The following is a 21,803-nucleotide window of genomic DNA, read 5'->3' on the forward strand; positions in this document are numbered from 1 at the left end:
ATGATTCCTACCAAAAATGATGCTTATGTAAACATACATTTAGTCACATGAAAATAGTCATGATGTCTTCAGTAAAAGATTCAGGGTTTAAAATAGTATGCTTAGAAAAAACTAAAGTCAAATCAAATCATATGTTTAGGCCTATACCATTTCTGTGGAAAGCAAACACACATGCCTGAAATTACGTACCCATATCTGTTTGCAGACTAAATGTTAACAGTGGTGATCATCAGGAAACTAGACTTTGTGTGGTTTAATTTTGTCTTTTTTCTTAATCTGTATTTTATCATTTTTCTAAATTGAGCAAGTATTATTTGTGAAAAAGTCAAGGTAAAATTAAAAATGTTTATTCTAAAGCACATTTTAGAAACAAGAGAAGAAATACATACATTGTGTGTGTGTGTGTGTGTGTGTGTGTGTGTGTAAAGTGTATAATAAAATAAAAATAACCTAGGCTCTACAACTCCAGAAAGTACATTTTCATCTACAGTCCACTTTCCTTGGACTTGACTTTCCCAGCTCTGATGGAGCTGAGGCCAGGGGAGAATTCCAAAATCAACACCAGCTGGGAGAACTCTGCAGCCAGTGCGGGAGGCATGGCCCACGGCAGGAGCTTGCCATCCCTCTGCCCAAGGTGATTTTAACAAGCTTTCTGCCTGGGCAAAGGTCGTTCCGGGCCTGTGCTTCCCACCCTTTAAATAAATCCCCACCCAGGTTATCTTCAGACTTTGTCTATGAGTAAAGCACTTAAAGAATAAGGTGGAGCGAGGCCCAACCTGACGTCCCCCTTCTAAATTTTCAGAGGCCAGACCACCACCCACCCGTCTGGGCACTTACCACGCAGTCCATGCTCAGCATGTGCTGGGCGATGACCTTGGGGTCATTGTTGGTGAACAGTTCTTTTGCCCGCTTCAGCATTGCTGTTTCAAGGGGCTTGTTCTCAGGGGGAAGGAGCTTTGACTCGAAGTCATTGGGTCTGAATGAGGAGGCGGTCTCCAATCGGGGCGGCACAAACTCGCCCTCGCCCTCGCCCTCCTGCCCGTGGTCCGGCTGGGTGGCCGGTGCCTCCCGGGGCGCAGCCCCGGTATCATCATCAAGGGTCAAGTAGTTGATGCCAGAGTTCCGGGGCCCTGGCGCCCCATTCTGCTTGGCTTTTAGCAGCTCCACGTAGCTGTCCTGGGCACACAGGGGTGGCCGTGTTCCTCTGTCACAGCCTGCAGCAAAGCCTGGATTCAGTTCACAGTAGTTGGCCTCAGAGTTGAGCCAGGTAGATGGAGACGGAGGAGCCTTGAGGACAGGTGCCTTGCAGGGCTTGGGGGGTGGCTTGGGGCACAGCTGGCTGTCTGAGCCCCTTAGGGCCTGGGCCTCCCCTGCCCTTGCGTCCGAAGAGACCCTCCGGACCACCGCCGGGCTCAGGGTGGGCTCACTGCCCGTCCTGAAAACGGGTGAGTTTGGGCAGGGGCTTGTGTCCACGCCTGGGGACTGAGGGGGCAACTTACAGCCTGTGGAGGATAAGAGAGGGTCAGGAAAAGCTCCACTGTGCAGAGAACACAAAACAAAACTGAAGTGACAACTCCCCAGCCCTAAATGCGTGCCCTCGGGTTTCGATTTTTACTTCCCACGGACAACTCAGTGTGACCGCCCCACATCCAGGCTAGTGCGATCTAAGGCATCTGGAGGGCCAGCAGGCCACACCTCGCTTCTGAGGGGATTCTACCGACAGCTGGGCTGCAGGGTCATTTCATGGTCCGAGAAGGTTCGTACAGTCAGATTGGGAGGACACGTGGAGCCGGAAGGCAGTGAGTAATCTAGTCTCACCCTCAGAAACTGAAATCTTTAGTCACGTAGCATGAGGGCCTGAGTCACTGGCACGGCCTGTGGGATCAAGCCGGCTTTAAGGGGGCGCTGGAGACACCCGAGGAAGGCGGGACAAGGTGCTGAGATAACCCCCACAGAAGCGGTCCACTGAGGGGCATTCGGAAGAGCACCTTGCGGTGCCAAGAAAGGTCAGTCACAAAAACAGTGAACAACAACCCATGGCTTACTAATATAGTTGCTTACAAGGTGCCCCCATATCCCACACCTCCTTGCTCCTCTGGCTGTGAGAGAACGGGGAGGGGAAGGAATCTGTGTGGACGGCTGCTCCCCCAGGAGCCCCTGCACTGACCTGGCCCCAGAGATCCTGTCTCTGCCCAGGGAGGGCACTGCGACAGCAGGCTCATCTGTCACGAAGGCTGCCAGTTAGCAGATGAGCGTGGGTCAGAAAACTTGGGTTCAAATGCTGGCTTAACCGCTTGCCAGATGGATAACTCTGGGTAAGTTACTTAACCTCTATGCCTCAGTTTCCTCGGCAACTAAAAGAGGCTAAGCATTCCTGCCTTGAAGGGCTGTTATGAGGCTTAAGAGCTAGCACACGTGAAATGTCCAGCTCACTGATCTGCATCTGGATATAGTTCTACAAATACCTCACCCTCCAGCCTACGGGCACAGAGCCTGTGTTGTCCCCAGGTCAGGTGACCGGATAGAGCAGGGAAACAAGCTGAAGGAGACCAGGCTAACACTGTCACCCTCTTCCCAGAAAAGTCCCAAAGACCTACCAATGGGCAGGTAACTTTCCGACTGGTGGGCTTTGAGGGATAAGGCTCTTCTGTCCTGCATGTGATCCAAGCAGGCTGGCTGGCTACCGCTCTTCTCCTTATTTCTGAAGCAAAAGACCAGTGGAACAGAGACGTGTCATTAAATCATAAAACCTTTAGGCAGCGTCATGGAAAGTTTTTACGAGAAATGACTGCTTAGAAGGCGAGTGGCACAGCACATCCTAACAGTAAGGGAAGGTCGGCTGCAGGAGGAAATTACTGCCAGGGGGCGGTTAGCACAGGATTGTGCCCTGGGCTCCATCCCCACGTCCTCAGGACCAATCCAGTTAGTTCCCAGCCTGCCGCCCCGGAGCCCTTTCATCAGGTTGAGCAGAGCAGGGTCAAGACTTCACGATACTCTCAGGAAAAACTGATGAACTGGAATGTGTACTTTTAACAAAGCTTAAAATTACTTACAGACCCGGGAGGAGTGACTCGTTCAACTAAAATGCGTTTCCCACCCTGCCTCATGGTGTCAGGAAGGAAGCCGTGGGGCTGCCTGCATTTCAGCACAAATCTCTGTGTCCCTCAAAGAACCCACTGGATCACCCTGGGACGCTGTCACTCTCATCCTCCTGGAAGGACCAGGGCCCCCGAGGCCGACCTTCTGCTGACGTGGGGCAGGGCCAAGCCTGCGCACCAAGTGGGCGCTGCGAGACACCGACCACAGTCACACGGGGAGAAGGCGACTGTCACTTCCCGCACAAGTTGCTGGCACTTCGCTGCTCCCTTGCCTGGTCACCCTGGGAATTTCTCTTGCACCAAAAACCAGAATCCGTCCTTTGCTAGGAGAGGCCCACTGCACCAGCCACGTTGTAATGACCTTTCATCGTCCCTCCCCTGAGCTTATGTTACAGAAATCCCAACGTTCTTTCCTACCTTTGCAAGCACCAAAGGAAAAAACAAATAAACCAAAAAACCCCCAAACTCCCAGCGACATAGAAATTCCAGCAACCCCTCAGAGATAAGGCTGGTCAGAGGGCAAATTCCAAAAGGCAGTGGCTTCAGCCAGGCGGTATTTATGCAGTGATCTTCAGAGCAGCCAGACTCCACTGGCCCAGAACACCCACCTGGGACGCTCTCACCCGGGCTGAGAACGCGCACTGCCAGCCAGCCAGCCAGCCAACCAGCGGGGCTGACGTCAGGGAAGGTGCGGGCAGGCAGGGTAAGGGAGGGCCCACCCCACGGCCCACCCCGCACCGGGTGCTTCCTTGTTGAACCCACCCCACCCTCCCACGTGGACACTTCTATTGCAAGTGACAGGGCTCGGGGAGTTCTGCTTTCAATGGGCAATCAGAAAAGTGGCTCTGGGGACGCCTGAAAAGTGGCCAAGTTAGGCGACTGGTTCTTTTTTTTTTTTTTTAATTTTTTTTAACATTTATTCATTTATGAGAGAGTGTGTGTAAGTGGGGGAGGGGCAGAGCGAGAGGGAGACACAGAATCTGAAGCAGGCTCCAGGCTCTGAGCCATCAGCACAGAGCCTGATGCAGGGCTTGAACCCACAAACTACAAGATCATGACCTGAGCCGAAGTGGGACGCTTAATGAATGAGCCATCCAGGCGCCCCTAGGCATCCTATTTTTGATATCCACTCAGGTCTTGATCTCCTGCCCAGTGTTGGGCTCTGCACTGAGTGTGGGGCCTGCTTGGGATTCTCTCTCGTCCTCTCTCTCTCTGCCACTCTCCCCCCAAATAAATAAACTTAAAAACGAAAGAAAAGTGGCTCTGTTAGACCTGCCTCATTGACTAAGAGATCTTCTCAGTCTTTCTTTCATTTCTTATCTTAATAAATAAACTTATATTTAGGGGCACCTGGGTGGTTCAGTTGGTTGAGCCTCTGAGTCTTGATTTCAGCTCAGGTCACGATCCCAGGGTTGTGGGATCCAGCCCCAGGCTCCGAACTGAGTGGAGAGCCTGCTTGAGATTCTCTCTCTCTCCCTCTGCCTCTCTCCCATGCTTGCTCTCAGAAAAAAGAAATAATAATAAACATAAATTTAAACTAATTAATTAATTAATATTTTAAATCTGGCCACTGAGGGTAAACCAGGAGGCAGGCCTCCTTCCCCAGCACCCCACTGGGCAGGCCTTGCGTGCATTGCCAAAAACTCCCTGGTTCTGTTCATGACATTAACTCTCTGTTTATTTGCTAAGCAGCCAACCCCACAGTCACAAAAGAAACAGAGGAAAAGGTGGACTTTTAATATTTTAAGAGATCTCTTGGGGCGCCTGGGTGGCTTAGTCGGTTAAGCGTCCGACTTTCGCTCAGGTCATGATCTCGCAGTTCATGGGTTTGAGCCCCGCGTCAGGCTCTTTGCTGACTGCCAGCTCAGAGCCTGGAGCCTGTTTCAGTCTGTGACTCCCTCTCTCTCTGACCCTCCCCTGCTCACGCTGTCTCTCTCTCTCCTAGAAATAAATAAAAAGCATTAAAAATTAAAAAAAAAAAAAAAAAAAAAAAAATATTTTAAGAGATCTCAAGTTCATTCTTATTATTAAGAAAAGGAAACTTCCTATCACTTCTTGTCTCCCTGACTGCAACTGACTCCTACATTGCACTGGCCTCCAGAAAATCATATTTATTATGATTATCAACACCTACATAGCACTTATTGTCCTTTAATGTTCATTTTTGAGACAGCACGAGCAGGGAGGGGTGGGGGGGCAGGCAGAGAACCTGAAGCAGGCTCTGTACCGGCAGCACGGAGCCCAATGTTGGGCTCCCAAACCGTGAGATCATCAGCTGAGCCACGACGTCAGACGCTCAACCAACTGAGCCACCCAGGCGCCCCCTTGGTAGCACTTTCTATGTACCGGCACCGTTCCAAGGTTCCAAGCGTTCCAAGTGCTTTGCAAGTCTTAAATCATTTAACCTTCACAAGCCCTGTCATTACAGGTGGGGAAAGTGAGGCCCAGAGAAGTTACATAGCTTGATGTGGTGGACCAGCATTTGTGCCCAGGCAGGCAGGGTCCACAGTCAGATACTGACTAACATCTACCAGATCTTCCCAGGAGCACACGACCTGGTATGTATTATTCAGAGTCCTGAGTTTGGCTTCTCAATCTTTGCAGTCTACAAATTACAGTTTATGGCATTTCTTCCCATCCAGAAAGAAAACCAATGAATGGAATAAAACATGCTGGTTTCAGTGTATAAGTTTAGATGCCAGGGAGCCGGAGAAGGGGAGCTGTGTAACCGAGCGCCTGGGGCCAGACTTCATCTACCGGGCCCACCTTTTCCCTGCTCTCCTCCTTTCCCTGCTCTCCTCCTCTGGACAGTCAGACAGCAGGCGCAAGCACCCCGCGCCACGACACACAGGTCCTATGTCAGACAGCATGTGCCACCGGCAGTCGAGGTCAGGGGGCCCCAACTGTCCCCAGGTTCGGGCCACAGCCCCCAGGCTCTCGACGTCTCGGGCTCTCTTAGGTCTTTTCCCACCGGCCTTCAGACTGAACTCTCCTCCCAAACCCCAAAACTGTTGCACTCAGCAAGCCTAGACACTCAGCTGTATCTCGGGTGCGGCAACTGCTTTTCCGTCCGTGGTCCACCCCTTCTCTGGGCCCTCCTGTGGTCTCCAGCTTGCCCTTCTCCACCACACGCACCAGAGTCCCAGGGAGCCAAGGTCCCAGGCTCTCCCTCTACTCGCTCTGCACACCCTGAGCCTCCATGGCTCACTATGTGGTCTTCCTGCTCCAAGCTCTCTCCTTGCCCCTCGGCACATCACTGCCCTGTTCTATTCCTGGGACACCCCGTTTACCGTGTTGAGTCTCTGAGGCTTCTTCAAGCCTCTAAGCCTGGCTCCAAGGCCTCTGTGATTGGCTGTGGTCATCTCCCTGAGCCTGCCCCTACTGGCCCCTTTCACGGCCCTTTGCTTGAGCCCCACCCATCTACCCACTCCAAGCAATTCTTGTCCTTTCCTATCGCCATACGCATGCTCAGGCTGAGCCCGCACCTGGACCGCCCTCCCCTTTGCAGCGTCTATCCAAACCTCCCCTAGCCTTCAAACCAGCCAGAATCCTCCTTCCTTCCCAAATCTCTCCTGGCCAACCCTCCCCCTCTTCCTAGGCAGCTGCCTCATTTCATTCTGGCGCCGAGTCAACGAGGAACTAATCATGCACTGCCCCATGACAGCTCTTCCAATCACACTTGGCATTCTCAGTAACATCCTCTATTGTTCTCCCCTTCCCACGTGAACTCCTCATCTGCCTGAGCAAACCCAGGCGCATCCAGAGAGCCCCTCACCGGCCCGGCACCACCCCACCCGAGGCTGTGACCCACCTGAGGAGGTTTCCCCTGGACGAGCTCTGCTCCCGGGCCTGGACGCCGCCCATGGTGAGGCTCAGCCTCTTGCTCACGTCGGACCGGCCCTCGGCGAGGCTGCCCTCCCGGGCCCGGCCCGGGGAGGTGCCATAGCGCTCCTCCAGGCACCGCAGGGGCACTGTCCTGTTGATGGGCTGGAAGATGATGGCTCCGCTCTGCTGGGAGATGGGCCGGCGGTTGCCCACGTAGCAGCGCACCAGGCCTGGGATGGAGTCGAAGCTCTCCGTCTCGAACTGGTACTGCACGCGGCTGTAGGCCTCACTGAGCCGCAGGACCGTCCGGTGGATCTTGAAGTGCTGAGCGAGGTTCTTCCACTGACAGGTCAGGACAAAGTTTCCGGGGCTGGACAGAGAGTCACGAACCAGGAAGTCGCCATCTCGCTGCACGAGGTTTTCTGACACCTTCGGGACAAAATGGTGAGGGGTAGAAAAGGCAAGCGTACATTCCTTTTCAGAGCTGCACTGCTCTCCACTTCTCTGGGTTGACAGTGAACAACGCTACTGTGTCTCTTCTTCCTCAGTGGGCTATTTTTCCCAATGTCAAATTCTGAGAAGACCCTTTCACTTAAGGACTGTGTGCTGCCTGCCTGTGTGCCAAGTACCATTGTAGGCAGATGGCATACAGCCGTGCGTGAAGCAGACTAGTCTCCACTTCCCAGAGCTCCTGTATTTGGTGGAGAGCTGCTACTTTAGTGAAGATAATTAAGCAGCAGGTATGGTATGTCAGATATTGTAAAGTTAAAGAAAAAAGTCAATCGGGACGGGAGATAAGAAGTGCCTGGGAAGGGATGAGGGCCATTCTTTGCAATGGAGTGGTCAGGAGGGTGTCATGAAAAGATGACATTTAGGCAGACCCGAAGCAATAAAAGTGGCAGAGAATAAAACAAAGAAGAAAATTCATGTCTAGGGAGTCTGATCCCTCCCCACCCCCAACAAGCGGAGGAGGGAGTTTTGCTGGAGTCTAGGAGCCTGGTGGATGGGGAGGGGAGGTCCGCATGCTGGTGGAGGCCGGGCGCTGTGGAATCAGAGGCCTGAGTGTGGTTCTGGGCACAGCACTCGCTGGACAGCCCATAAGAAAGTCAGGTCAGTGTCTCACGTCACGAAGTCATAGGGAGGATTGCATATTTGCACACATAATATATGCAAAGCCCTAGTACAATGCCTGGAACACAGTGGGTCCTCAAATTTTGTTAACTAGGAGGATGCCGAAGCTTATAGCCAAAGGAGGTGTTGCAGATGGCCGTTCCTGTGGCCAGGCTGCCTGGGTGTGCACTCTGACTCCACTGAGTGACTCTGGACAAGTTACATAATCTCTTTGTGGCTCAGTGACATCATCTGTGGAACAGCGACAGTATCACCTACCCAGCAGCTCTGAAGATTAAGTTAGCTGTAACGACCTGACTGTTACAGTGTTCACTCATACAACCTGAAATAAGGACTCAAAATTTACACTCACTGTCAGTGGTAAACAAATTGTGTGATCACAATGAAGAGAAGGATGGTGGTGATAGTGATTAGTTTTATAAACTTTGATGTTTTTCCAGGATATCCCTACATTGGATCAGTGAGAATAGCATGTTACCACGGTTACTTTAGAATTCTATCTTGGCATTAAAAATCTGTTTTCACACAGAAATTCCACTTCTTGGAATGGAGCCTGAGGAAATAATTACAGTGATAAACATAATCATTATCTTAAAGGGTGTTGATGAGGGTGCCCGCTAAATAGTGGAGCATTGTACACTGGACATACATACAACAAAGAATGGTGTGGAAGAGTATTTTATAGCAGAAGGAAATTTCCAGGATATATCATTAAATGAAGACAATGGGCTGCGAAAGTATATGCATGTGATCTCATACTTGAAAAGCCTCGGAGGAGGATTTATATCAAAACGCTCACAGTGGTTAATCTCCAGGACAGAGAATTATGGGTGGGAGTTTAATTTTCTTTGTTTTACTCCCTACATTTTCTACAATCAATTTTACACAAAAACAAAGAGTTAGAATAAGGATTATTTCTTTGTTAGTGCTGAGGAATCTGCTACATTAAAAAAAACTGTCACCATGTGATGCCCTCCACGCTCACCCCTCCTCTACCCCCCCCAACTTTCCTGTCATGTTGTCCTGCGTGAATGACTGGCCAGATCAGGTTCCAATAAAAATCCAAGAGAAATTCTACACCTTAATTCTGCACTTGTATTTTTTCAATTTCTATACTATTTAACAAAAAACCCATGTTATTCACAGCTATGATCGAAACAATAGTCACAGAGTACATTCTAGGCCATGAGGCTGTGATCACTGGTGTAATTCCTCTACTTGCTGCCTCCAGGACAGGGCTCCAGGTAGGGAAGGGATGGGGGGTAAAGAGTTGCTGGCCCCACTAGGGCACCAGTGGCCTTGCTGCCATTGGCCCTGATGATACCCTCTCTGCCTTAAAAGAGAAGCAGCTTCCAAAGGGTCTGAGGCAGCCGGCAGCCGGCCAAGAGTTCAATGATCTGAACCAGAGGCCGGCCCCGCGCCTCGTGGGCTTATCACCCCGTACCCACACCCACTGCCTGCTGCTCACTCCGGCTCTGCGGGCCACAGAACACCTGCCTTCCCTCCTCCCACATCCCGGGCACATGGAGGTGCACTGCGGGTTCCCGACCTTAGTTCTTCCCAGGGTCTCCTGAGAGACAGGCCCAAGTTCAGTTACTGGAGGCCAGGGCACTGTATTTGTTTCTGGCCAAGCCGGGGCCGCCTCTGACCGGGTGTGGGAGGGTGGGCCTGCAGGGTTCTCAGTGCTTGAGAACTGCTGGGCACGCTGGCAGGAAGAGGGGGCGGGTACCTGGCGGGGGATGCGTCCGTGGTACCAGGCGTGGCTGCGCAGGTCTTCGCCGCTCAGCTGCAGCTCCTCCTCCAGCTCCTTCTTCAGCCTCTCAGGGGTCCTGTCCATGACGTGCCTCTCCTTGGAGAACTGCAACACAGGGTCAGCGGTGACCTGCCACCCCGCCCGGGCACCCGCCTCGCCCTTGGCTGCCTGGCTTGTCAACCCCGGATATGCCAAAAGCCCCGCTCAGGTAGGGGAGCCTGGATAATGATTACAATTAGCGGTGACCTTTCATTTCTCCAGCAGCGAGCGTGTAGTAAAATTTTCACCTACACACAGGGCTACGATAGGAGAACCGGCCAAGATGTGCCTTTTATCAGTCGGCTCAGGCAGCAAAGACAAGGGGAGCCGGGCATTGGGTGCCAGAGAGAGATGTGTGGGGAAGGAGGCACAACTGTGCCCGGGGAGCTTCCTCATCGCCCTCGGGAACCCGAGGAGCTGGGAAGGAGAGCAATCCCCGACTGGCCCACAGCTCTGCCCTGCTGGACACTGCTGCCCAAAGCACAGTCCCCAGGCTGAGAGCAGCGGCCCCGAATTCTTTGCTACTGGCAAACTTCAATTGAGGAACTGACTTAGGCTTTAGAAACTTTTAGAACTGGACGGAACAATTTTATGTCTCTTCAGTCTAATAACAGAAGTCTGACTCTGTGCTGTGTGTGTCTTTTTCATTGCATTTTTCTAATCTTTCATCGTTATGACAGACTGGAAGTTGAAGCCTAACAAAATATGGTCCTTCACCTCCGATGGTTTGAGAATCCCTGAGACAGGTCATTGCACAGTGGCCAGGGCAGGAGGTCTGGGTGGGCAACATCGCCTCCCGGTTTAATTTAGAATCCACGCCCACTTACAACATGTGAACTGAACTTGGACACCTGCCCGGTTCCCAGCAAAACCAGGCTCAGAGATCACTGGCTGAAGGTCACTGGAGCAGGAAAACCCATGTTCTCTCAGGATCCCCAGCTTGGTCCCAAAAGCCTAAAGGAATCACCCAATTATCTTCATCACACTGGTCTGCACCTTAGCAAAGGAAGAGGCCCAAATCCTTCTCCACCCGATAAAAAGGAAACAGACTTGGGATTTTACAACTGGATTCTTATCCTCAAGTCTCTGTGGGCACGTTGGCTAGGAGGGCGCTGGCTGCAAGATTCACGGCCACTCTCAAAGTGGGGTCTGGCTTACTAACTGTTTACTTCTCCCACTCACCTTCTCACAGCGCAGACACTTGCATCAAAGAGATGTCGACGCTCGCTGCCCGAGATGCCCGTAGGCATTAGCAGCGGTGTTTGACATCCATCATTAATTATGTACGGGTGCATATGAAGACAGCTCATTGCAAAGACTTGAGTACAGAATGCAGATTGTCAACCAGGCCACGTTTACTGGTAGTTTATCGTCTGTCTGGCTTCCCAGTAGATTTCAAGTTTCATGAGAGCAGAAACCCATCTGCCTTCTTTCCTACTGCCCTCCAGCAATGCCTGAACACACGAGGCACTCCACATTCGCTGAATGAACAAATACCCCAAGATGAGGCCTGTCGAGGCCTTTTCTTAGCTGTGGAGCTTTTCCTCTTCAAATTATTTGAAGCTCCCTATTAGCTAAGCATGTGGCCACACAACGAAAGGATGGCATTCCTCAAGTTCCCTTTCTTAATGTAGCCATGTGGCCACACACTGCCGCTTAGTGGGACTTCTGAGCTGGGGCTGCAGCGCTGCCTTGGGTCTGAGGAGGAAGCCACGTCCTCCAAATGGGAGAGAAGCCCCAGCGGGCCCAGATCCCTCACAACTGTGGGGTCAACACAACAGCCCCAGACTGCCCACCCCCAGGCCTTCCGTGTGATCTTCTATCTCATTTAAGCCTGTTACTTTGGGTGTTCCTGTCACTGGCAGCTGAACTAAAATCCTGACCGATACTGTGACCCTAGCCTCTATTTGGCCTGAGCTCTGAAAACGTGGTCACCAGTAATCATACCCTGTGTGTCACCCTCGGCTGAAATTGCATTCACCCAGATCCAGTAAGCGGTTCCCATATTTCTCTTTACATTCTCCTTCTTCTCTGATGTCCAATACCCAGGCCACCATTACCCCCTCTCTCCTCAGCATCGTTCATAAACAGCAAGATTTCTGGGCATTTTATAAACAACAATCCTTTGCTCCAGATTTTGAGATAATCCTGCTTTACACTTGTTACCAAAAATATAAACTCTGCTATCTTGTAACTTCTACCCTAATTCCTTAGAGGAAAACCACAATTGTTCTTCCCTGCACTGTGGACTGTGGAGATGGGGCAGGGCAGGGAAGCACCGAGGGAGGGGCGAAAAAGAGGCCAGGAAGACTGATTCTCCCTGGAGATAGAAAACCAGACTTCAAAAACTATGCCCTTAAGCTCTTGCATAATTTGTGAAAAGTTAGGAGGTTACACAACTGACTGGATTCATAGTTTGGGGTGGGGAGAGGGCGAGAGATAAGGAGCAGGTAGGGGAGGCGGGGAGACAGATCCAGAGCTAGCTAACAATCTCAGGCGATCTTCACCTCAAGCCAGTGACAGCTATTTCTACTACACTAGAAACAGCCAGGTTGGCTTCTAAGAGCTTCTGCCTCAGCAGATGATGTGGGCACCATGTCTCAAACAGCGAGACAAGGCAATTCAAGAGTCACCCCCATATGGCCACCCTCATGATTATTTTGGGTGGTGAATGCCTTCTAGAAATTTCACATACTCTTGTAATCACATAGATTACTGCAAATTTTACTATTTTTCCCAAGTGCCTATATTTTATGAGACTTGACCTTCCCAACTAGGATTCTGTCACCATATGTAAGTACTTTGATGGGCTGTCGACCTCATGGTTAGTGAGAGGTGACCGTATAAGAATATCTGGCAAAGTGTACCTATTTGTATATTTGAGAGCACTCAAATTGATATCTGTGCTCCTTAGGGACCAAGAATGACATGAGGGTGCCTAGGTGGCTCAGTTGGCTGAGCATCTGACTCTTCATTTCAGCTTAGGTCATGACCTCATGGTTTGTGAGATTGAGCCCTGCATCGAGCTGTGTGCTCACAGCTCAGGGCCTGTTTGGGAATCTCTCTCCCTGCTCCTCCCTGGCTTGTGAGCACTCTCTTTCACAAAAACAAAAAAGCTTTAAAAAAAAGGGGGGGGGGGGCGCCTGGGTGGCTTAGTCGGTTAAGCGTCCGACTTTCGCTTAGGTCATGATCTCACGGTTCGTGGGTTCGAGCCCCGCATCGGGCTCTGTGCTGACTGCCAGCTCAGAGCCTGGAGCCTGTTTCAGTCTGTGACTCCCTCTCTCTCTGACCCTCCCCTGCTCACGAGGTCTCTCTCTCTCCCCTAGAAATAAATAAAACATTAAAAAAAAAGAGAGAGAGAGAATAACCCTCCTGCTTTACAGGAAAGGTCACATGGGACCGGGACATTTGACAGAATTCTGTCAGTTTGCCCTGAACAAGCAGAACGGGTACGAGGAGTGTGTGCCCTTTCACTAAACTTCTGGCCATCTGGAGGGAAGGTGCATTTCTGCCCTGACATCAGCCATTTCAGTCATGGCCTAGGTAAGTTTCTGGGTCTTTGGGGCCACAAAATAAATTCGAGCAATTTAAGGTAATACAGGAGTACCTCTGCCCTTGGCAATGGTTTAACCCCATCGGTGTGGCCACCAGTGTCCTTTGAAGTTCTGGCTGATTCCACTAGTGCCCTAAGGATCCTCCTGGCCGCCCTTAGATTACCTTCTGAGGAAAGGCCAGAAGAGATAAGTTCCTGCTTAAGCACCGTCACATGCACTGCTATCTCATGCACGGCCCAGCATCATGAAGTGGGGCCAAAGAATAAGCACAGGCCCCAGCGATCCAGTGGTTTCCAATCTTGGGAAAGAACAGACAAGCACATCGTACTGGTCTGTCCCAGTTCCTATAGCCTTTTCTCCCAGTTCATATTTTCCAGCTCTTTCACATTGGTTTCAGCAGACATCTTCTGAATCAGTGTGCCTCACAGACTGGCTGGACCCAAGTCACTCTCATGTTTTCTGTCAGCAGGGGACAGCAGGCATCTGTGACAGAAGGCATCTTGGCACCCCAGAGCAAGTACAATATGGCCGAGTTCTCTCAGTTTCCACTAAATGGAAATGCAGAACTCATTGGCCCTTTGGATTTTATGTTCTTCAACTCCCAGCAAGAAAACTCCTCAATAATCAGTGTCTCACACAGACGCTATACATGGTACTAACAACCACGTTATAGTAATGCGACTTTTTCTCCATGCTCAGATTCTCTAGCTATTCGCCCCTGAATTTGAACTTCATTCCTAGAAGGCAAGTCTGATTCTTTTGTTTCCAGAGCTTGGATCTTGAGGAGAGGCGGTGGCAGAGGGCAGGCCAGGGTAGAGTTTCTCTGCACTAGTGGGGCACTCTGGATCCTGTCATCCTGAGCTCTGCCCCACACAGAAGCTGGGGTGCACCCCCCAGAGGAAAAGATGCTCCTGAGTTTAGATCAAGAACGTTCCACCCATGAGCTTTGCCAGGTTCATTTGAGCCGCCACATCCACCCACAGCCGCCATGAGAGAAAGATGCAGGCAGACCCCACGTCCCCTACTCTGAGGCTTGCCTGAATTGCATCCACCAGAAATTTGAGTGTTCTTTTGGGGGGACTTAGGGTGTAAAAAAAGTACTACGTACACAAATTAACTAGTAAGAATACCGTGAACAGGAAAGACAGAAAGGGAGGGAGGCTTAGCAACTATTATATCATGGTTTCCCATTCACATGGGTCCACTTCTAAAATTTCATGTTTTCCCAGCCATTAGTCCTGGGGTCTGGGATGAGGCAGGTAAACTGTTAACGAAGGAAAATGCACGGGGTGGAGGAGACTCATGCTTGTCCAACCAAATTCAAGTTTAGTTAGAAAACTCCCAAGTTACCATAAATGTTGCTTTTCAGGGGGATCTGAGTGTAGCTACATCTTTCTTACTACCGGCATTTTAATAACCCGGATTTCAACAGATGTTACAGCATGGTGTTTATGCACAGCCGGCCCTCGCCCTCCGTCTACAGGCCAGTGGCTGCTGACCAGCTGTGTGGCTTTGCTTAAATGACTTTACCGCTCTGCAGAAAGAAGCCTCAGGCTCCCAGTCTGCAAAGATGGGGATAACAGTACGTGACGGGGTGGTGCTAAGGGTGAAAGGGATCCCTATGTGTAAAGCTCTTAGAACATAGCCCGGGACACAGCACTGTTAGAACAGACGTATCAGAATGCTACTCATCTGGTTATATAAACAAACAGTTCCCATCGGAGGTGTCTTCAGTCCGGTGCATGGATGCGTAGGGCTTGGGGGTTTGGGAGGGAAGCAGTTAAGGAAAACAGCCGGGTGCCTGCCTGAGTGTCCACGGGCTGCCTCGCACAGCCCGCCTGCGCCAGTGCCTCTGGTCCGGTTACACCACCAAAACCAGTCCCAGCTTGCTGCGGCCGGCTCCGAAAATCATGCCTATCACTCTGAATCTGGAATGAACATCTCTGCGGCCCCACACAGCCCCGGCAAGTCTGTTCTTGACAGGCTGGAATAGCCAGCACCCGGGAGATGGCTGGAAAACACATTCTGGACGTGCTGGGAACCTTGATTAACACGGAAACCCACATTTCAACAGTTCTCCCAGAGAGAAAAAGCTGTTCCAGCCCAGGAAGAATGGAGTTCAGGGCCTCTTCTCCCAAGGGCTGCCTGACATCAGAGCCTGCATTTCAAATCTGGCACAACAATCAGACCCTGCCTCCTCGGAGGAGGTCTGCGTTCCTAAGCTTGGGGAGGAGGGAGGGTGTGCACACAGTTTAAGTTGTGGGAAAACCCCGAGAAGGCACGACACACATTTGTATGTAGCAGACAGTGGAGAGGATTAGAAAAAGATGTCATCTGCATTATAATTAATATTTATTTTACTCTGTCCCTCTAAGAAAAGCTTCCTGGTTCCCATAGAATTTTAAATTGTGCAAATCACCAGGAAAGATCCTGTCCCCAGTCCCAGATGCTGAAAGGTAGAAACGGAAAGACTGGGAAAGCACCATTTTCATGGCCATTGGCAATCATGGCCCAGCAAGCTGCCAAACTATTTGCCAGTGGGAGATGACACCCTGGTCCCCACCAGTAGAAAGGCACAGTCTCTTGGACAACCACACACAGAGAAACAGTTTAAACTCATCCCTGAGCTCTGGAGCAGCACTGCCTGGATCTTATCCCTGCCCTCCTGCCCTGGAGCCTGGCCAAATTTCTCCACCCCAGTGTCCTTAGGTTTTCCCCTGTCAAAATGAGAAAAGTCACTGAGGGGGCTACATGGGAGGAGCGGGGAAGTAGGATGAGAGTATGGGGGGATCAGGATTGGACCTTGAGGATAAAACCTGAGAACAGGAAAGATATTTGGGGCATTTGAGCTAAGAGCATCTGGGTTTGGGCAGACGGAGGTTCTGGTTGGGGAGGTCTGAAGCAGGCAGAGGTTTTGTGCACGCACACCCCCCCCCCCCCCAAGCGCTCCATCTTTTCTCCAAGCATGTGGTTCAGACCCCACCTTCCCGGCCATCATGACTGACTGGCTGAACCAACTAGAGTTTGTCCCAGGATTTTTCTAAGTGGAACTGAAGGAAGAAGACCCTCTGGTGAAAACGTCATGAAACTAGAAGCACAGTGGCACTACATCTCACGTTGACCCACCATATGGAGCAGACTGGGTGGAGAATGAAATCAGTGTGCAAACAGAAGAGGAGGAGCAAGAGATGGAAGGTGTCCCAGGGGTGCACACATCCCTAAACCCCAGCTGACTCCATCAACCAGCAAAATCCCCTTGTGACCTAAGCTACTTTGCCCTGGATTCTTGTCCCTTGTGCCAAAAGAGTCCTGATCCAGGAAGGCAGGGATTGAATAAAGGGGAGTCAGACACTGGGGGCTGAGGGATTAAACGTTCACACTCTAGATAGAGGGAGTCACTGAAAATCTGCCTAGGAAGGCAACAGGTACAAAAAAAAATGCTTTTAGACAGATCAATCCAGCTGCAATAGGCAGAATGGCCAGGCTGGGGCTGGCGGCACAAGGTCAGTTCTGAGACTTGTGAAATGTGAGGATGGCGACCAAATCTCTATCATGAGCCTGTAGGGTGGGTGCCGAGGCAAGGATACTGACCAGAATCCACTCCAGAACTTGGAGGTCACTATGATTAAATGGAACTCATCTCTGCAAATCCTGCTCTTCTCCCCCTTTCCTGGCCACTGGTACCTCTTCTGCCCTCATTACTCAAACTAGAACCCTCAGCACTGGCTTCCATCAGTCAAGAAATTCCTGATTCTACCGCTTACCGACATCCACTCTAATCCCCACTGAGGTTGCTCTGTTCTGTTCACCCTGAACTTCTGCAGTGGCCTCGTAACAATCTCTCTACCCTCATCTCTGGTCACACACCTTGCACTTATATGCCGCAGACTTATCCCACACTCCCGGCTTGGAGACGTTAGTCAAGGGGTGCCCCAGCGAGGGCTGACATGAAATGCAGAGTCTTTCCTAGAACCCTCACAAAAAACCCAATGGGCTCCTATGCCTGGTTTTTACTCTTCCAGGACACAGATCTGGTTCATGGAGGACACAGACCCTATCCTGCCCTATCCTCCCAGACCCCTCAGCTCTGAATTCATTTCTTTTAACCCCGGTGAAGTGAACCACCACCTCTGCCGTATATGGACACCGCATACCGGGATCCAGGTCTGAATCTGATAGAAGGCCCAGATCATGAGGGCTACAGATGCCTATGTGAGGACCCCTTGTGGGTCCCTGAAGAATAACTGGCAGAGGCTTGACTGAAGGGGGGAGGGGCCAGGGCACTGCTGTTTTGCAGTGGGGGTGTCCGTGAGTCAACAGTGACATACCTGCAGAGATTCTAACTATGTGCAGCCGGGCTGGAGCCCAGCCTAGGGAACAGAGAGGAGGGAGGGAAACTGGATGAGGCAGGCAGGGGCCTTGAAGGCCACACTAAGCCAGTATGTTTTTATCTAAGTGGGGCAGGAAATCTGCTAATGAATGTTGGGCAGGGAGGAAGTATGGTCTGCAGGACACAAGCTCTTTGAGGACAGAGGCCATGCCATATCTGCCCTTGGCTCCCAGAGCGTAGCCTCATGCCTCGCACACAGCAGGTGCCCCGTAAACACTTACTGACCAAGCTTGCCTTCTTACCCTCTGTGTGGCAACTTCCTGTCACTGGGTGGGGGAGAAAAAGAGCATTTGGAGATTGGTCAAATCTCCCCAAGAACAGGGAATCTTGGCCACCTATCTAGACTTCTCTTGTTTCTGTGCGCACCAAGCACTGTCCCTCACTTCACAGGACGACCTGATCTAAGGCACACAGAGCACCCGGCACCAGCATCGTGCCCGGCGCATAGCTGGCGTTTGCTGGAAGCAATGTAGAATCTGAACCCCCTTTCAAAGAGGACTCTTGGCCACAAAAATGGAAAGTTACTTCACTAAAGGTTTTTTTTTAAGAATTATATAATCCATCAGAAGGTTTTAGAGGTATCTGGCCTTTGAGAATTTAGTTCTAATGGAACAAAAAAGCTAGCAGTTGGAACAACCAGTTTCTACTCCAGCATAGGTTTATTCTGTTTATTTCAGTTCCAAGTCCATAGTTTTGAGGTTCTGAATAGTGCTAATGGCTCCACCTGTGCATGTGGCCCTGACCCCGTGTAAGAAGGCACTGTCCCTGGTGGCACACATTTTGCAGGCCTGCATACATGCCAATATTAGCAAGTGCTCCTGGTTAGCTCCAGCAGCTAGCTGAGCTGCCCTCAGTATGCAGGGGACAGAGTGGCAGTGTGAGGGTGCAAGAAAGTGTTATGTTGTGCACAAAGCTGAGAGGTCCTGGTACAGAGATTATGTGTCCTTCCGGGCCTTGGATATTTAGTCATGGATATTTGCTGAATTTTTAAAATTGAGCTGATTTGCTAGTCATTCATTGTATCATCAAGGCTGGCAATTAACTTGCTTGAAATAAAAAAAGAAGGAAGGGGGCATCAGGATGGCTCAATCAGTTAAGGGTAGGAATCTAGATTTCGGCTTAGGTCACGATCTCATGATTCGTAAGATCAAGCCCTGAGTCGGGCTCTGTGCTGAGTGTGGAGCCTGCTTGAGATTCTCTCTCTCTCTCTCTCTCTCTCTCTCTCTCGCTCTGTCCCTCCCCTGTTCACATGTGTGTGCACTCTCTCTCTCTCAAAATAAATAAACGAAAAAAAAGGGGGGGGGGAATCTGTGCATGAAAAGAGGAGGAAAGAGAGAGCGAATGAAGAGAGTGGCAGGGAGGGAGGGAACAAGCTTCTGGGCTATTCTATCCCAGTCAGGAGTGTTGGGCCACAGCACCCTGAATGTTACTGGTTCCCAAACAAAAGCTTCCTTTCTTCTGCCCTGGATGGTTTACTCGGTTGAGGGAGAGGTCAACAGTCCAGGCCTCTCATCAAGTGGCACCAAACTGCCGCTCAGGTCACATTTTTCTGGAAATCTCATCCAGAAATGATGATCACGAGCAAAATTGTAAGTGTGACTGGGGTGTGGAGCATCATACCCAATTGGTCTATTTTCTGAGCGAGGCCCATCTCCTCCTGTGAGCTGGTGGGAAACCCTCAGCAATGTGCCTTGAACTGCCACGAGGCGGCCCAGGCTGGGACCATGCAGGAGTCCAAAACGACAGACCCTCACTTTGAACCCAGCCCGTGCTGCCTCGGAGCCTGCATCATTGCAATCCCTAACTGAATGTGAACGTGCGAGGAGATGGAGCTCCTACTCGGAAAAAAGCTGGGTAATCATTACACAAAGCCTTCAGAAGCCTTGCTAAGGCTGCTACAGAATCTTGCAAGTACACGTGCCTAACAATGAGATCCTTTGGAGATGTCAGAACCTCAGCCCCTTCAAGCCTCTGCCCTGTGTTGAACTGCAAGCAGTGGACTAGTTTATAACCAAATTCCAAAGTATATCAAGGGCTTTTAGAAATCCAGTTGATATTTTTACCATTGAACACCTGCATAACTTGATCACGAACCCACAGGATGAATGAATCCCAATAACTCCTGCCACTCTTAACCCTGCCCACAGGCCAAAAAAGAAAACTCCAGTTCTCCCCAAGCTCTAAGCCCAGCACCATTCAGCAGGCCCCCTCAGATGTTTTCATCCGAAGTACAAGGGTGGGAGAGAAGGTGGCAACCGTCAAGCCTTCATGTGGAACAATTTGTATACTGGCTTCTCTGTCACCTTTTATTGACACTCACTGGCTTTATCGCTTGCCTAAAAATATTTTATTATTACCCCAAAGGTAAATGAAGAAAGGCTTCAATTTACAGATGCAACTTTTCCCAATGTACTAGGCTAGACAAATACAACTTCTGTGCTAATCACTATGATTAAAGCCAAAAGCTTTAGTCATTAAATAAACCATTAACTTTGTAAATAAAAGTCCCAAGAGGGAAAAAACACATCAGATGCAAATTTTAAATATCCTATTTGGTAGATAAAAGCAAATGGTGGCCTGGGCAATTGGGCATCTCGGCCTGGTCCGGCCCAGCGGGTGGGCACACGGGCCTAGCCATGGGCTCCAGGACCTGAGCAGCACAGTGGCATTGCATCTAAGTAGGTGCCCTTCATGCATGGCAGAGAATATTTCCATACTGATTACAGTGGATGCCTGGTAGATGGCAATAAAGTATCCCGAGGAAAGGTGCCTTATTCGCATTCACACCAAGGTGCTCTCTGGCTAGAAGGGAGAGACCCCGAGCACGTTCCCCACCTTTTAAGTGTTGGGTTGCTGCCAAATGAAGCCCTCTCTTCTCACTCGGGTCCTGTGCCTCTGAGCCAGCTCCTTTCAATCCTCACGTTAAAGCTCAGTGCAACAGGCTCTGGAGGCCGTTTTACCCACACATACTACACTCTGTTGGCCAGAGTGCTGCAGAAACAGTCACGAGGGTACTTTGAAATCAAGAGTATGACAGCCACTGGAACACGGGGCCTCTGCTTACTTCACCTTCTTGGCCCAAGTTCTGCAGAAACAATCAAGAGGTCAATTTGAAATCAAGAGTTTGACGGTCACTGGCACACTGTGCCAGTGATTAAACCCGAAGGCTTACTGAGTGCCCACTGTGCTACTCAGCGTCCTGGACTAGGTCTGACGGGAGACGCAGACGCGAGAAAGGACAACGCCATGGCGTGACAGCCATGGGTTACAGCCGCTTCAGGGGGATAAGACATCTGAAGAGAACGTACAACAAACAGCCACAAGCAGCTTGGCTGAAGGTCTCAGAGTTCTCTATCCTATCTGAAGTCAGCGAGGGCTTCTGGCCCCTCCTGAGAAGGGAATCGGCAGCAAAGATACCTCATAAAATCTCAGTGAGTTTTAGCATTCTGAAACACTTCAATTAACTTGATGTTAATGTTTAAGTACCTTGATGACATATATTTCTCCTTTCCAAATCCTAGAAAGAATCTCATCTTCAGAAAAGATTCTGCAGATGGGTTTTGATGCCATTTTGCCATTTTATAATTAAACCAGCATAATTTATCACACTCAACACCAGATTCTTACTCCAGTGCCATTAAAAACAGATTTGCAATTTGCTATTAAATTAAGATGCCTCATTTTCCCACTACCTGTGATTTCTCTTTTCACAGACAGATGATGATACGAGGGCCATCAGACCCTAGCACAGACAGGAAACTGCCATCAAAACCCCCCAGGAGCCCAAAGCCAAGAGATTTCATTTTATTCATTATCAAACCTTATCAAATATTACGAAAAGAGGCTCATAAACCATAAATGGAAAGTTTGAAGAGAACATCTGTGGAACGCCTTGCTTATCAACATTCTGAGAAATTTCCAATAAAATTCTGCTTTCCATGTGTGTGAATGAGAAAGACTAGTTTAATTTTACATGATGCACACTGGAGTCACACGCCCTAGGCACAACAGTA

The 21,803-nt window shown here is 50.3% G+C and overlaps 1 protein-coding gene across 7 annotated transcripts in view; it reads right to left on the reverse strand.

The window, feature by feature from the left end:
- The window catches only part of BCAR3 (BCAR3 adaptor protein, NSP family member), a 209,559-nt gene that overhangs the window by 23,114 nt on the left and 164,642 nt on the right, over positions 1-21,803 (reverse strand). For 4 of the 7 annotated variants that reach the window (XM_039236454.1, XM_039236453.1, XM_039236456.1 and 1 more), the window contains 4 exons: positions 9,784-9,912; positions 6,910-7,352; positions 2,598-2,701; positions 838-1,502 (listed from right to left, as the gene is read on the reverse strand). In XM_039236454.1, the coding sequence (XP_039092385.1) occupies positions 838-1,502; positions 2,598-2,701; positions 6,910-7,352; positions 9,784-9,912 (1,341 nt within the window). The other 3 variants (XM_039236460.1, XM_039236458.1, XM_039236459.1) reach the window with 3 other exon arrangements.

Source organism: Hyaena hyaena, unplaced genomic scaffold (assembly GCF_003009895.1).
Source record: "Hyaena hyaena isolate Hyena2069 unplaced genomic scaffold, ASM300989v1 scaffold_111, whole genome shotgun sequence".
In the NCBI taxonomy this organism is placed as follows: domain Eukaryota; kingdom Metazoa; phylum Chordata; class Mammalia; order Carnivora; family Hyaenidae; genus Hyaena; species Hyaena hyaena.